Source organism: Melampsora larici-populina, assembly GCF_000204055.1.
Source record: "Melampsora larici-populina 98AG31 unplaced genomic scaffold MELLAscaffold_91, whole genome shotgun sequence".
NCBI lineage: Eukaryota > Fungi > Basidiomycota > Pucciniomycetes > Pucciniales > Melampsoraceae > Melampsora > Melampsora laricis-populina.
In genome coordinates, this window is record NW_006768855.1 from 39,472 (window position 1) to 53,152 (window position 13,681).

The following is a 13,681-nucleotide window of genomic DNA, read 5'->3' on the forward strand; positions in this document are numbered from 1 at the left end:
GCCTGGACTGGGTAGTATTTGAAATGTGGATAGAAATGAGATGTTGATATCCTAAGACATAAAGGAAACCATTTATTAGATACAAAAACACTCACTGCAGTGGCGCCGGGGATCTGCGCTGCAATAACTTCCTTGTTTGCATCAGAGGTAGGTAGGTCAGGATTGGGGGGATTACCAAGATCCGGCACCGGTTGAATTGGACCATGATTGTGACCAATGCAAACATGCACGAGAGTCCAGAGTTTGCTTGTTGTATCATATTGGGCTGTAAGGCGGAACGGGCATTCAATCTTGATCGATCTAGTGACTCTAGTGAACGGTGGTTGATTTGGCTCTGTAGTGTTGCCAACATTTGTCCTTGGTTTGGGTTTGGAAGGTTTTCCACCTCGATGACACTCGTAATGACAGATGTTGCAGTTGTCTTTTGAGGAATGCGCGATGTTGATCTTGTAGCCGTGGGGAATTGGAAACCCCTTAACATACTTGTCCAACTCCACGCGGTCTCCATTGTGAGCCAGCATCTGGGTCTCAGCAGGAGCCGGTAGAACTATGAGCGGAGCAGAGGCCATATTGAACAAGTGAGTCAAAGAATGCTGGTTGTGGGGTGGTGAGGTGGTGGAGAGAGGCGCGTGGGAAAGGTGGTGAGGTGGTGAGCCGTTGATTTAACTTGTGGGCTTATGTATAACTCGTGACTGATGGATTGGTGACTTGTGGGGTGATGAGATCAGCGGATCAGTCAACTTGTGGGATGGTGAGATCCCAGGTTGACTGATCCGTTGGTGGACTGGCGGGACCGACAACTTGTGACTTCAGATGACCCGACCATGGAAGCTACATATGTACTTCAACTTGAAACGGGTTTCTCAGGCATGCCATAAAAGATTGGTTATCAAATTTGTGTAGGCAAAGGGTATCAGCAAACGTTATAACAAAATTCAAAATCTCCAAAAGGGTGGTTGTTCATGATCCAGGTTACATAAATCAACAACTGCTTATATTGCTTTGTTTTGATATGGGTAACAAACTATTTGATTGGAAGAGACAAAATGGAGTGAGATAGAAATATAGAACCTTTTTTTGGGAAAAATCGCATTGAATCTAAATTTTGTACTCAATGAAAACTAAATTAAATAACACAACAGCCTAGAATACACTACATTTGATACTTGTATTACTGTGTATCTTTTGGCAGCAATCTCTTTCAGCCAGAGTTTGACATCTCTAACAGTCATGTTTCCCGGTGCAGCTCCCTTCTCGAGCATGGCATCAGTAATTTTGCAGTCATTGGTTCGATGGACCCTAAGCTTCACATTCTGAAGAATTTTTTTTTTGCGAGTGACTCATCGCATTTTGGCCCTTTGGGATGGATGTCGACTCCTGTATGTGGAGGGTATGGTAGTTGTGCTTCTGTAGTTGGAAAAATATGGATGTTCCCCATTAAAATCGACATGATTAAATCTTTGAGAAGAGAGTATTCCACGTACCAACCAGCTGGTTGAGATAGGCGGTGAGCTCCTGTCGCAATTGAGTTTGCTCCTTGACAGCAAGTGGCTTTACAGTTGTCAAGGGCTTTTTTTTGAAAACATCACGCGGGCATTGAGTTGCCTCTTTGGCAAAGTTTTCGAGTAGATGGTACTCGGATTGACCCAACTCGGCCCATCGATCACACGAAGTGTATTCCTCCATCCAGAGGGCCTTGCTGAGGGTTGTCTTGGGATGGAAGGATGAGGCAAGTAAATGGAACTCAATATTGAACTGAGTATGAAGCACATGAAGCTCAATGAATGGACAAGTAAAGGTTAGTAATCAAATGTGGAGGCAAGATAAGAATATTCGATTACTTACTTGTTTGACAACCTTGCTGACTTCAGCACGACCTTTTTTTTTCAGATGAGACAGTCTTTGGCTGGCCGAGCAATCCACGTTCAAAATGATGTTTAACCTTATGCATATTAACAAGCTCTTTGAACGTAGGGAGGTGTGGAGTTAAATCGGACGGGTTGTGAGGATCTTCGTTGAGATTTTCTTGAAAATTGGTCGGTGATGAATTTTGATCGCCATTGTCCTGTAAAACCACTTCAGCTAATCTTTTGAACAACGGGGGATGAAATATTGATCTGTGATGAGTATTGAGGCTAGTACATGTAGTCCCAGTAGCCTTGTTGTGTGGTCCAAAGCCGCGGCGGGTGTTTCGGGGTGGCACTGATGAATTCGGCGGATCAGAAAATTCACCAAGAAGGATTTAGTGAAAACATAAACTCACTGGATATTTCTTGGGTGTTCTTCCTACTGTATGTCCGGTAGTAATCATATGATGATGAAGCTCACTGTTTAGGTCCCAAAAACCTTTGAAAAATACTCATAGGTCAGGCCAATATGGGGTTGGATTGTAAATGAGGTGGGAATGTGACATGATTACTTACAAGCCTGCTTTCAAAGTTGGAAAGCTGATCTGTCCAGCAAGGCTTAACATCTTGAGTCCTCGTTGGAATGTATCATGCAGTGCTTGAGCTTCGGAAACGATTTTGCGTGAGGGTCGATTGTGAGAGCCTATCTCGCGGCTCCTTAAGACTTTATCTAAATAAGCGTCAGTCCAATCAACACCTAAGGTGGCATAATTGGCCAACGTAGGAAGAACAACGTTCTTGAGAGTGTTGTTTGCCTCATCATCATCTTCTTGATCTTCCTTGCTATCATCATCTTCATCCGGATCGTCTTCAGAGGTATTCATGTTTTCTTCTTCACTATCACTGTTCGTTCCTGGAGATCATGTATAGTGGTGTGAGCTTGGGTTTGTGGACGTTTGGGGGAAGAGTCATTCATGACCTCAGACCTACTGCAGGATTGCTGTTGCTTGTGCAGAGATTGACGAGTTCTTCCAGTGGAAGAAATCTGCGGGTTGGTACTTTTAGACGAACTCAAGCGCTTGCGCTTTGCAGACGGCATTGTGAGTGAGGGATTGTGCCGGTGCAAGTGTGGAAACAGGTGTGTTGGAAGTGTGTGAGGTGGTTGAGTTGATATGCGCGAGCTGTGAATTTGGAATTGATGTTGAGTGAAAGATTAAGAAGCCAAGTTATACATGTGTTTTGAGCTGGTGAGGTGGTGTAGGGTGGGATAGGATGGTGAGATGGTGTGTTTGTACGTGGTGAGGTGGTGTAGGGTGATGTGAGCTGGTGAAGTCACAGGTTGAGGTGGTGTAGGGTGATGTAAGGTGGTGAGGTGGTGTAGGGTGGTGTGAGATGGTGAGGTTACAGGTTGAGGTGGTGTAATGGACATACCGGTAGAAGTGGGTGGTGAGCTGGTGACCTGGGGGTGGGGGTATACGGTGGAAGGGGACTTAGAGAAAAAAAATGAGAGGAAGCTGCAGCTCCTTGGCTCCTCATACACATATCAGACATACTCCAAAGATGCAATTTGTCTTTTCTTTGGATAATATCCGTGACATTGAAAGGACACAGGTGCATCTAGTGTCTTACAATCATTATTGATTTGAAACATTCACAAGCTGGTGACTTACTGTTAGGCTGACAAAAACTTTTGTCCTTTAATCGTGAGCTACTAATCTCCTGGCCCAATTGTGGGATCATGGATATCTCACCAGGTGACATCTGTGATACCCTCCAACCCATCAAAGCTGGCCACACTGACCACATACTCTCCAACTTTCATCACAACACCCACTGAATCACCTCGCTACCTGAACCCACGACATCAATCATACTGTTGCATGATTTCACCCTCCAAGTCATCAGCCAGTCAGCCACCACATAGCTTGGGCTGTCAGATAGCCTAGGCTTGCTACTTATGTCACACCATTCCACATGCACACATGGATGATTTAAGTATTGTTGGACCATACTTTCATTCCTCTTTTTCTTTTACTTCCCTTCCTTCAAAATTCTTCTAAAATAAAGGCCATTGCTATTTGCAGCCCACAAGAAAACCATGTAGGCGCTGTTTTGGCAGCGCCTACATGGGTGTTTCCCACGAAAAAGCGCCTACATTTATGATGTAGGCGCTGAAAACCATCTAAAATGACGCCTACATAATAAACAACCCATGTAGGCGTCATTTGGTTACGCCTACATTCAAAATTTCAGAATGTAGGTGTAATTTTCAAGCACCTACATATCTAATTTGAAATGTAGGCGCTATTTTTGAGCGCCTACATTCAATTTTCAGGTCAAATAAGCCCCTACACGCAGTCTTGCATATGTAGGCGCTCCAAATCCAACACCTACAACTCCAGACTGGTCTGACGGCTAATGAAGAAGAAGTTTCAAGTTAAAATGAGAGTATTGGAAGACGGAAAAAGCAGTTCGGAGTTGAAATGAGTGTATCGGAAGATGGAAAAAGCAGCTTGGAGTTGAAATGAGTGTTTTGGAAGACAGAAAAAGCAGTTAAGCATATTGGAAGATAAATATGCTCTTTTCAACTCTGAAGTGAGTGTATCAGACGACGTAAATAGCAGTTCAGAGTTGAAATAATCTACTTCTTTTTCCGCTTCTGATACACTCATTTTGACTCCAAACTGAGTTCAGAGTTGAAATAATTTACTACTTTTTCCGTCTTCTGATGCACTCATTTTGACTCCGGAGTGACTTTTCCGTCTTCCGATACACTGATTTCAACTCCAAACTGATTTATCCGTCTTCCAATACACTCATTTTGAGTCCAAACTGCTTTTTCCGTCTTCCAATACTCTCATTTTGACTTGAAAATTGTTCTTCATTACCCTTCAGACCAGTCTGGAGTTGTAGTTGCCGGATTTGTAGCGCTTACATATGCAGGACTGCATGTAGGCGCTTATTTGAGCTGAAAATTGAATGTATGCGCTCCTTTTTAAAAATGTAGGCTTAAATTTTGAGCGCCTACATTGGATTTCCCATGTAGGCGCTCGAAAATAGCGCCTACATTTCATTTTTTAAATGTAGGCGTAACCAAATGACGCCTACATGGGTTTTTAACATGTAGGCGTCATTTTGGATGGTTTCCTGCGCCTACATCATAAATGTAGGCGCTTCTTCGTGGGAAACACCCATGTAGGCGTAATTTGGCCATCGCCTACATGGTTTTCTTGTGGGCTGCAAATAGCAACGGCCAAAATAAAACCAATGCAACTCAATTTTTTCTTGACTTTGTTTGTCTTTGTTGGACTACATGATCAGAATATAGAAAACAAGATTTTCATCATTTGCTTGTGAACTTGAATTTTAAGACCAGCATAACCCCGTATGGTTTTCATCCTAGATATTTAATTTGGTCTGTTATGTTGCAGTGATGTGTAAAGATGCTTACAGTATTTTTGTACAAGGTGCTGTTTTATCATAGTCTCAGTGATCAAGATTATATTATCAGATTCTCAGAACACTTTTCTTGATTCTTTGATGCTCCTAAGTTGAACTATTGAAACAAAGAGCATAATTGATGAGACCATCAAAACACTCATGATAAACCAAGGAAGTTATCATGCAACTGAGATGGTAAGTGTATAGAATTATATAAAATAAGTAATCCAATAAACTGCATTTGATATGTTTCATGCAACATATAAAATCAGCATTCCAATTTTATAAATTTGGTAGTTTAAGGTCTACACTGCAAGGGGCATTTGGGGGGGAAATATCTCACCAGCCAGACCACACTGGCCTGAGATACTGTACTCAGGTTACAGTTCAATGCTCATGCATTAAGTATATACCAAAGTGGATATGTATTGAGTTCAAACCTTGCATGGGGTATTCTCATTTTTTGTTTCATCAGGTTGTAGTGCAGCCATGAAATTCAACACTCCAGACCTAGAGTAAGAACTTTGGCTGATGGCTGGACAATGACCGTCAATCCAACCAATCCTTCCACACCCACATTCTTGCTTAGTTAAAAAATGGACTTACAAGGTAGACATATGAAAAAACATAAAAATGTATGTATCTGAGAGGGAAAACATTTGTACTTTATGAGGTCGGAATTAGTAAGTTGGGGTCGAACTGGGGAAGTTGAGGTCAAACTGGGGAAGTTTAGGTCCCACTTGGGAAGTTAAGGTCAAACTGAAGTTGAGGTCAAACTGGGAAAGCTGAGGTCAAACTGGGAAGTTGAGGTCAAACTGCAGAAGTTGAGGTCAAACTTGGGAAGTTGGGGTCAAACTTGGGAAGTTGGGGTCGAACTGCGGAAGTAGTTGAGCATGAATGGTTGGGCGTATGCAGTCGCGTACATTTTTCAACATGTAGGCTCATCAAATCAATATCTGCTGACATCCCTTTCCTCTCAGCTTCTTCAAGATAGTTTATGAAGATGACCGCGAGATGTTTGATAGTAACACTTTATATGCATTGCTTGTGTCAATTCTACTATTTTATCAATGCTTGTGTATGTCACTGTGAAAATTAATCAACTTCCACAAGTGGAAAATGAAACCTTCCAGGGAAAACAATCAATAAAAATCCGTGGGGTTGGAAATTGAATGGAAAATGATTCTGATGTTTTTAAGGATGGGGATGGGACAGATTCACTGAGCAGTGGTGGGTTTGGTTAGGGTTGAGGTTAGAGTTTGGGTCTGACAAAACTGGAAGAAAATTGTCACTTTATAAAATATGTCACTACATATGGGTTATTGAGGAATGTCGGGGGATTTCCCTTCAAGCTGGAGATAAAAAATACACAGACTGAGCCATATACAGGCTGTTCAGAGGGTCAATGTGAGAAATGAATACCCCAACAATGATGTACACTCAATACGTCAAATTTAATTGAAGAAGAGATTGCAGATTTTTTTTAATTAGATGTGGCGATGTCCATTTTTGTTGAGCTGGACCTGTGTAAAACACAGGGGTAAAATTGGTGGTTTATGAAGCAACAGGTTTGGGATCATGTTGAGTGGTTTGAGCTCCACAGGATGTTCTGAGCAATATGGTATTGTGTACCTGATCAATTCATAATGATCCTAAGGACAGACACATGAAAGTTGCTGTGTTATATGTCAAGGCAGGTTCAGGGTTTACATGTTTCACATTACAATGCAGCTTTCAAGAATTCCTGTATTGTGGCATCCTGTTCAAAAACATACCATGTATATGTAGTGATATTGCAACAATGTCCTTATGCAGAAATCCATTTTTCCAGGTTGGGGTGATGCAGGGCAATGGGACTTCACATATCTCTAGTGTCATCAAACCTTGGGAGTTCCATTTTAAGTGACAGATAATTCTTACATATGCATAGTGAAATATTACCTATACATTTGTAACATCAACAAAGATGTGCTTTATTTCACACACAGTGACAGTGATTTTAACTACACATATGTAGGGCTGTAACCCGACCCTGTGAGTGCAAGTCCGGCCCTGGGGCAAAATTCAGCCCTGAGTAAACCCAATGACATCTGAAGTCTGCTCAGGGCCAAGCAGGACCAAGAATACAATATTAGACTATGTAGCAACAGAAAATACTTGACTATACATATGTAACGTCCTCAATCACATGATAACACATGTGTAGTAACAGAGACTGAATTGCTATGAATATGTAACATCTGCAAGCACATGATATTATGTGTGTAGCAACATACAATATCTCACTATACATAAGGCACATCTACATCATTGGACATTTCATGTGTAGTGACAGAAACCATTGTGATATAAATATGTAACATCTGCAAGCACATGATACTACATGTGTAGTGGCAGACAGTATTGGGCTATACATATGCAACCTCTGCGAACTAGGGCTATGACCCGGCCCCGGGGCATCGCCCGGCCCAGCTGAGCCCTGGCTGCATTCTCAAGCAGACCAGGGCTAGCTTAGAGCTGTATTTGGTGTACAGGAGCAATATAGTCGGGGCCGGCGCCCTGGAAGCCCGATCCCGGGACGGGGATTGTGAGGTCTCTCAGGCTAAGTTCAGTAGACCCGGGGCACGTACCTCTTGGATCAGAAATATCATTGGGCAAGGTCGGCCGGTCAGGGCCAGGGCCGGGTCATAGCCCTACTGCAAACACAGAATATTACATGTGTAGTGACAGAAAACCTTTTACTGTACATATGTAACCTTTGCAAACACGTGATGACACATGTGTAGTGACGTAACCAATACCACCTTGATATTTCATGTGGTGTTGATTTAGCAGGCACTTCCCGTAGCTTCCTACATGATATGAGTTAGCATGTGTATCTAGCATCTGCAAACATGTTTCACAGCAAAAGCAAGACACTAAGTATACTTCCTTTCCCCCAGGGTGGGCTGACAAGGGTGCAAGTGGATAAAGATGTGAATGTGACACTAGTCACGTAGCATCAGGTGTGTAGCAGGTTTTTGATGTCTTTTTGCCAATAATTTTGGGAGGTTTTGTATTCAATTTGGGCACTGAAGAATTTTGATCTTGCCATGATGGTGCTGTGCCTGCTGTTCAATCACAAATTGAGTCATCCCCGGCCATTCAAAAATATCTTGTCTAGAGTCCCTTGCTCCAGTTAAGTACACAGTAATGAGATTGTTGATTTGGAAACTGATATCAACCAATATAAAACACAATATATGTATGTAGCAGCAAAGATCAAGGGCCTAAAAAGTCATTGTCATACAATTCCTGGCATAAAAGTATACTAATAACCTACAGACCGAAAAAACTAAATTAAAAAAATCAAAGGACGCCTACTTAGACACACTATGAACTAAAGAGAAGATATGAAGAGCATGCACAAAGAAGGAATATTTAAACTAGGGTGTGCATAGATTGGCGGTCAACCTGGCTGTTGAGCCATTCCCACCGGACATTGTCATCCAATTCCTTCACAAATTCTGCACCAAGGTTTTGCGTACGAAGATACCTAGCCGCCTTCTTTTTCTCATCCGGTGACTGTAAGTAAGGACCTGAGTAAGTTGAGATGAGATACAAAGCCTCCCTAAGGTCTCGAAACTCAGAACGCCTCTTGTTTTGCATTGCTGCCTTGATCGTGCGTTGTGCTTGGGCCAGGTGGGACTTCCGGCGGTGGGTCATCAGTTGGCCTTGCGGATTCAATCCCAAACGTTTTTGACTTCGTAAAGAGGGTGGCGTAGATGTAGGCGGGTGCATGAGCCTGTTCGGGTTGGTCTCAGGAGTAGCTTTGGGGCTGTTGAATGAATTACAAAGCCAACAGACTACAGAAGTCATAATGAGTTTTGTGGGCTTGTGTAACATCACAATCAGCCAATTTACTAACCTTTACAAGCTAATTCATCGCGAATCTTGTCAGGGCACTCGAAATAGTTGGATGAGTTTGGGATGGACATCGCTTTTGGGTGGATATAGAAGGTAAACTTGTAATACTAGACGGAGTAAATATACGTGATTTATAGGATGATAACTACCACCAGTGGTATACAGATAGAGGTTGGATTGCGAAGTTTTTTGAGGAAGATGTTTATCGACAAGTAGAATGATTGTTTGATTGGGAAGTTGTTACAAATATCCAAATGCATATATAGTCGCATATCCTGAGTCATCAAAGGGCCCAAGTCAGAAGTTCTTTGTTGACTTCCTTAGCCTTTCAGCTCATGTAAAGACCCAAATCAGAAGAACGATCAATCAGTTGAGCATTACACTACTAAGTACACAGACATGAAAAATGAAACGGGCGGAAGTTTGCCAGCAATATGCAGATGAGGACTGCTCAGTCTTACTCAGTACGACATACATAATCTATGACCATTCGAATGCGCAATTGTTGAGACTGATGAGGTTTCAGTATAGTTTAAAGATGCTCAGAGGACATGGATTGTAAGGTTTCAGAAGAGATAGCCAATGAATTGCTTCTTCAGTTGCCACCTCTCAGTTACAGCGGAGATGCCTGATTGTCACTGGTCCAAGAAAGGTTCAAATTTTCAAATCATCAATGAAAACTCACAGCGCGGATAGGGTTCTGACCAGATAAGCCTCTTCATATTATGTCTTTCCGTGTGTCCCTTTATTTCTCTTGAAGGAGTCCGCGTTTGTCTTGATTATTTTTTTGCAAGTGTTCAGCAATTTTCAGCTTCCAAGAGTAGTTTAAGAGCTTTGTTGAGATTCATTCTGTACTAGGTGGCTCACAATTTTCTGTTGGCAGCTCCGCATCTAGGCCAAAAAGTCAACAACTTGTATTCAACCATTCAATTCAGTTTGTATCTCCAGCTTTGGTTGTAAAGAAAGACCAACAGATTCAATCACATAATTTAATCATGACTATGTTCTCACTCTCGCAACCCACATGATATATCAGAAGAGGCCCCTCATGTAAGCACAGACTAGAAGTATAATTACAAAAAAAAATGAACCTCTGAGCATCTCTATATATTATTTGAAACTTTAATCATTCACTACAACAAACTTCACAAAGAGAGCGCCTGTGGCAAAAGTCATTTCCATAACGAAGACGTCATGACTGAAAACCCGATGAAGAAACAAGTTAGCTAGATCCAGTCTATTAATAGAAGGAGATTTGTAAATGTAACCCACCATCAGAAAATGAAACGCCCCTCAAATTCCAGCTCTTCAAGGGGAAATATATCAAAATGGACCCCCTGGCAAAGTCCTGGCTCTTCGATTTCCAAGCAGATCAAGTTGTACAGAGCAAGTAGCATGGTACGACTCATTGCTACATTGATGGGAATCCGAAGTTGAGGGCACCAAATTTGGAGTTTCTTCCGAATTGTATCACGATCCTTTGTTGAAATTTCTTCTAGGCTGTATAGAAAAGGACGTTGAAGATTGCCAGGCTTGATTGTTGAATTTCCCATACCTATTCCTATTTTGTTTGTTATGTGCGACTGGAGTTTAAGAAGCGCATCTTTATTGAAACCTCAAGAGACCAGCTTGTTCACTCTCTTTTTGAGACCTTCACGCAGCTCTTCCACCTTTGAATTCGGCCGTCTACCTGGAACAGGGGTTCGTAAATCCTCAGTCGAAGAGGTTGGAGTGGAGTTGGAGCTGGTAACCACCACCTTTGAGCACTTTGGTGGTGATTTGTTTGCAATGTTCATCTCGACATCTTTGTTAATATCTAGTTCAACTTGTTTGGATTTGGAAGTACCTTCTTGTTTCGATTGGGAAGTCCCAGGTGGCGAAGATCGTGAAGTCGAGTTTTGATTGAGGGAAAGAACAAAACTATCAACCATTGGTGCAGCAAATTTCTTGTAGTGTTCAACCACTTCAGATTTTTTTGCACGTGGCGAAAGCGCCTCTTGATTAATTTCTAAGATAGTCATTATCTGTCGTAGCCTCCCCATGCTACATAATCGTTGGTTATAATCAATCTACTCATTAAGTGTCATGAGAAAACCAAGGCGTTTCGATTTCCGGGCCACCTCCAGTCTACCCCATATTTGGTTGGTTTTGTCACCAGAGGAAGTAGCGATATTTGACATGATTGATTTGATAAGGGATTCTGGAACTAGAAAACTATAAGTGACAAGATTGATGAGGTTCAATAGCTTGGATTTAGGATTAGAATAAGACCACTGTATGATTTTTTATTCTGTGAGAGTCCTCCTTCTATAGTAGTTATGTGTTTGCCTACTTTGAATTACTTTTTTCGTCAGACTTTGACATGCTGAGGTTCAGTGAGCTAGAGATTGATCATCCTGAGCACTTCACAAGTTTAGGGAGTGGGTCAAAGGGAAGCTGAGAGAATGGCGTTTTGAAGACTTCATTAAAATCCTGAGGTAACTGTTTTTATATTCCTCAGATGAATTCAGGGTTCCTCCGGTTGAGCTGCTTGGCGTTTCCAACGCCCCTATATGTCAACCTAAGTTCCAGCGGTTCCTGGTTTTTCTAACTTCAGGTAACTTTCAGAATGCTAAGCGTGCCACCAATACGCTGAGCCAACTGACATTCATATTCCTCAGCTGAATCCGGGAGTGCGCCCGTTGAGCAGGTCAATTGTTCCAACCCTTTTGCGCAGTAAACTAAACTTCAGAGTTGCTGGCTTCTCTGAATTCAGGGAACTGTCAAGCAGGTCAATTGTTCCAAATCTTTCACGTAATAAACTAAACTTCAGAGTTGCTGGCTTCTCTGAGTTCAGGGAACTGTCAAGCTAGCCTTGCCAAAGTCTCCTCAAATTAATTTTTGTGCGTTTACTGCTTTGAGAGCTTCTTTGAACTTGATCCAGAGCCTCCAGCCCTGTCCGACCCGGCCATATTTTCAACCAAAAGATAACCCACACACAAAGCAGAAAGAAAAGCTCTGATCTACGAATATACACAACTGATCAACTATCACAAAAACAACAAAAATATAAGTTGATAAGGAACTAGATTCTTTTCAAAAAATGAAGGCAACCGAAAGGAATTGATGCACCTGCGACAATAAATCAAAAATGATGATGATCCAATTAAACAGAGATAAAACTTTCCTTTCAAATAAGAGCAATCAGATCAAGTTGACTTACTAAATTTCAGCAAGATTCGATTTTCAAGGTAGAAAACCACGGAATCCAGGTAATTGGCCTTCAAGAAGTAGCTAAAGCCAAACAAATGGAGGAAAGAGTTAATTAAGCTGAAGATAATTCAGAATTTGAAAGGAAGAAAAAGACAACTTACAACAAATCTGATCACCAATAATCTTCATATTAAGATCATGTAGTGAAGGAGATGAGTCCATATTACGCATTGAAGTAATAAGTTGACAAGCAATTTGAACAAGAGGTTCATGACCATGGCGACGAGTAAGCATATTGAGACCACAAGTTTGTTTTCGTTTTGAATTTGATCCATGTATACTATAATTGATTGAGAGACTGGGTTGTTCATCCGCCTGATTTACCTCATGTTCTTGATTGCTTGAAGTCAATTTGATCAAATCTCTGACACCTATCATATCTGTCAAAGCAAATGATTCTAGAATTTCATATTTGCATTGCTTCCAAATTCCTACATACATAGAAAACGCAAAAACAGTTCAAAAAAGGAATTTGTAAAGGTTATAGATAGCTTATTTAGAGATTTGAAGAATGTTCAAGTTGGATTGTAACTCACGTCTTTTGTCACAAAATGATAATTCTTGAATCCTACAACATTTAACTCAAGTGATTAGACTTTGAAAATCATTTGTCATAGCATGAACTTCATTTTGAATCTTGTTCCATTTCTTGAATTGAAGTTGAAGAACGGTTAAATAAAAACTTGAGGAAGAAAAGTCATTTTATAAAATTAGATTTTAAAAGCCAGATGTAGGAAGTTCATTGAACAAAACTTTGAATCTGCTGGAATGACTTCCTACAAATGATAATTCACTGATGATTGTTGAAATTGGATTACTTGAAATAGTATGTGATTTTAAGAGTGTGTAGTTGAGATGAATCATGATTTGTTTCATTTAACGGGAAAATCAAATCAAATTAAGAAAGAATTGATCAGCTCTTTTGATATACAAAAGAATGGAAATGAAATCAAAAACTAAGAAAACGGCCATTGCCCAAAATTTATGTACATCACCTCACCCTCTGATCTGCAGTTGTTTGACAGTTACATTACATAGTACAGAGTTTATTAGCGCAATATGTAAAATCACATGTGAATCAAAAGCGCTTAAAAACCAAACAAAAAAATCGGAGACCCTTCTATCATCAAGTTAGCTTTTTTGAAATTTTCTCAACCCCCCCCAGGATTGAAAAAGTTGTCCTTCAAATTCATCCTCATCTCAATTTACTTTTCAAATTCAAACCAAGAGAAGCT

General features: G+C 41.0%; 5 protein-coding genes across 5 annotated transcripts in view; all 5 read right to left on the reverse strand.

The window, feature by feature from the left end:
- MELLADRAFT_113670 (uncharacterized protein) overlaps positions 1–569 on the reverse strand; it is a gene marked incomplete at both ends in the record, with an annotated part of 1,766 nt that extends 1,197 nt beyond the window's left edge. Inside the window, one exon of the mRNA XM_007418415.1 lies at positions 96–569. Coding sequence (XP_007418477.1) covers positions 96–569 — 474 coding nt within the window. The remainder of the gene's footprint in view (positions 1–95) is intronic.
- Positions 570–1,121: 552 nt separating this feature from the next.
- MELLADRAFT_113671 (uncharacterized protein) lies at positions 1,122–2,946 on the reverse strand (the record flags this gene model as incomplete). The annotated part of the gene is made up of 7 exons (XM_007418414.1): positions 1,122–1,246; positions 1,485–1,755; positions 1,846–1,877; positions 1,924–2,065; positions 2,264–2,327; positions 2,424–2,604; positions 2,838–2,946. 7 exons carry the CDS (start codon positions 2,944–2,946, stop codon positions 1,122–1,124), a joined length of 924 nt encoding a protein of 307 aa, XP_007418476.1.
- A 5,762-nt stretch (positions 2,947–8,708) lies between these two features.
- Positions 8,709–9,265, reverse strand: MELLADRAFT_69426 (uncharacterized protein; the record flags this gene model as incomplete). Its single annotated transcript, XM_007418386.1, has 2 exons — positions 8,709–9,133; positions 9,196–9,265. The coding sequence occupies 2 exons, from the start codon at positions 9,263–9,265 to the stop codon at positions 8,709–8,711; spliced, it is 495 nt and encodes a 164-aa protein (XP_007418448.1).
- Positions 9,266–10,810: 1,545 nt separating this feature from the next.
- Positions 10,811–11,374, reverse strand: MELLADRAFT_113673 (uncharacterized protein; the record flags this gene model as incomplete). Its single annotated transcript, XM_007418413.1, has 2 exons — positions 10,811–11,237; positions 11,268–11,374. The coding sequence occupies 2 exons, from the start codon at positions 11,372–11,374 to the stop codon at positions 10,811–10,813; spliced, it is 534 nt and encodes a 177-aa protein (XP_007418475.1).
- Positions 11,375–12,456: 1,082 nt separating this feature from the next.
- Positions 12,457–13,075, reverse strand: MELLADRAFT_113674 (uncharacterized protein; the record flags this gene model as incomplete). Its single annotated transcript, XM_007418412.1, has 4 exons — positions 12,457–12,467; positions 12,548–12,877; positions 12,983–13,014; positions 13,071–13,075. 4 exons carry the CDS (start codon positions 13,073–13,075, stop codon positions 12,457–12,459), a joined length of 378 nt encoding a protein of 125 aa, XP_007418474.1.
- Positions 13,076–13,681: the final 606 nt, after the last annotated feature.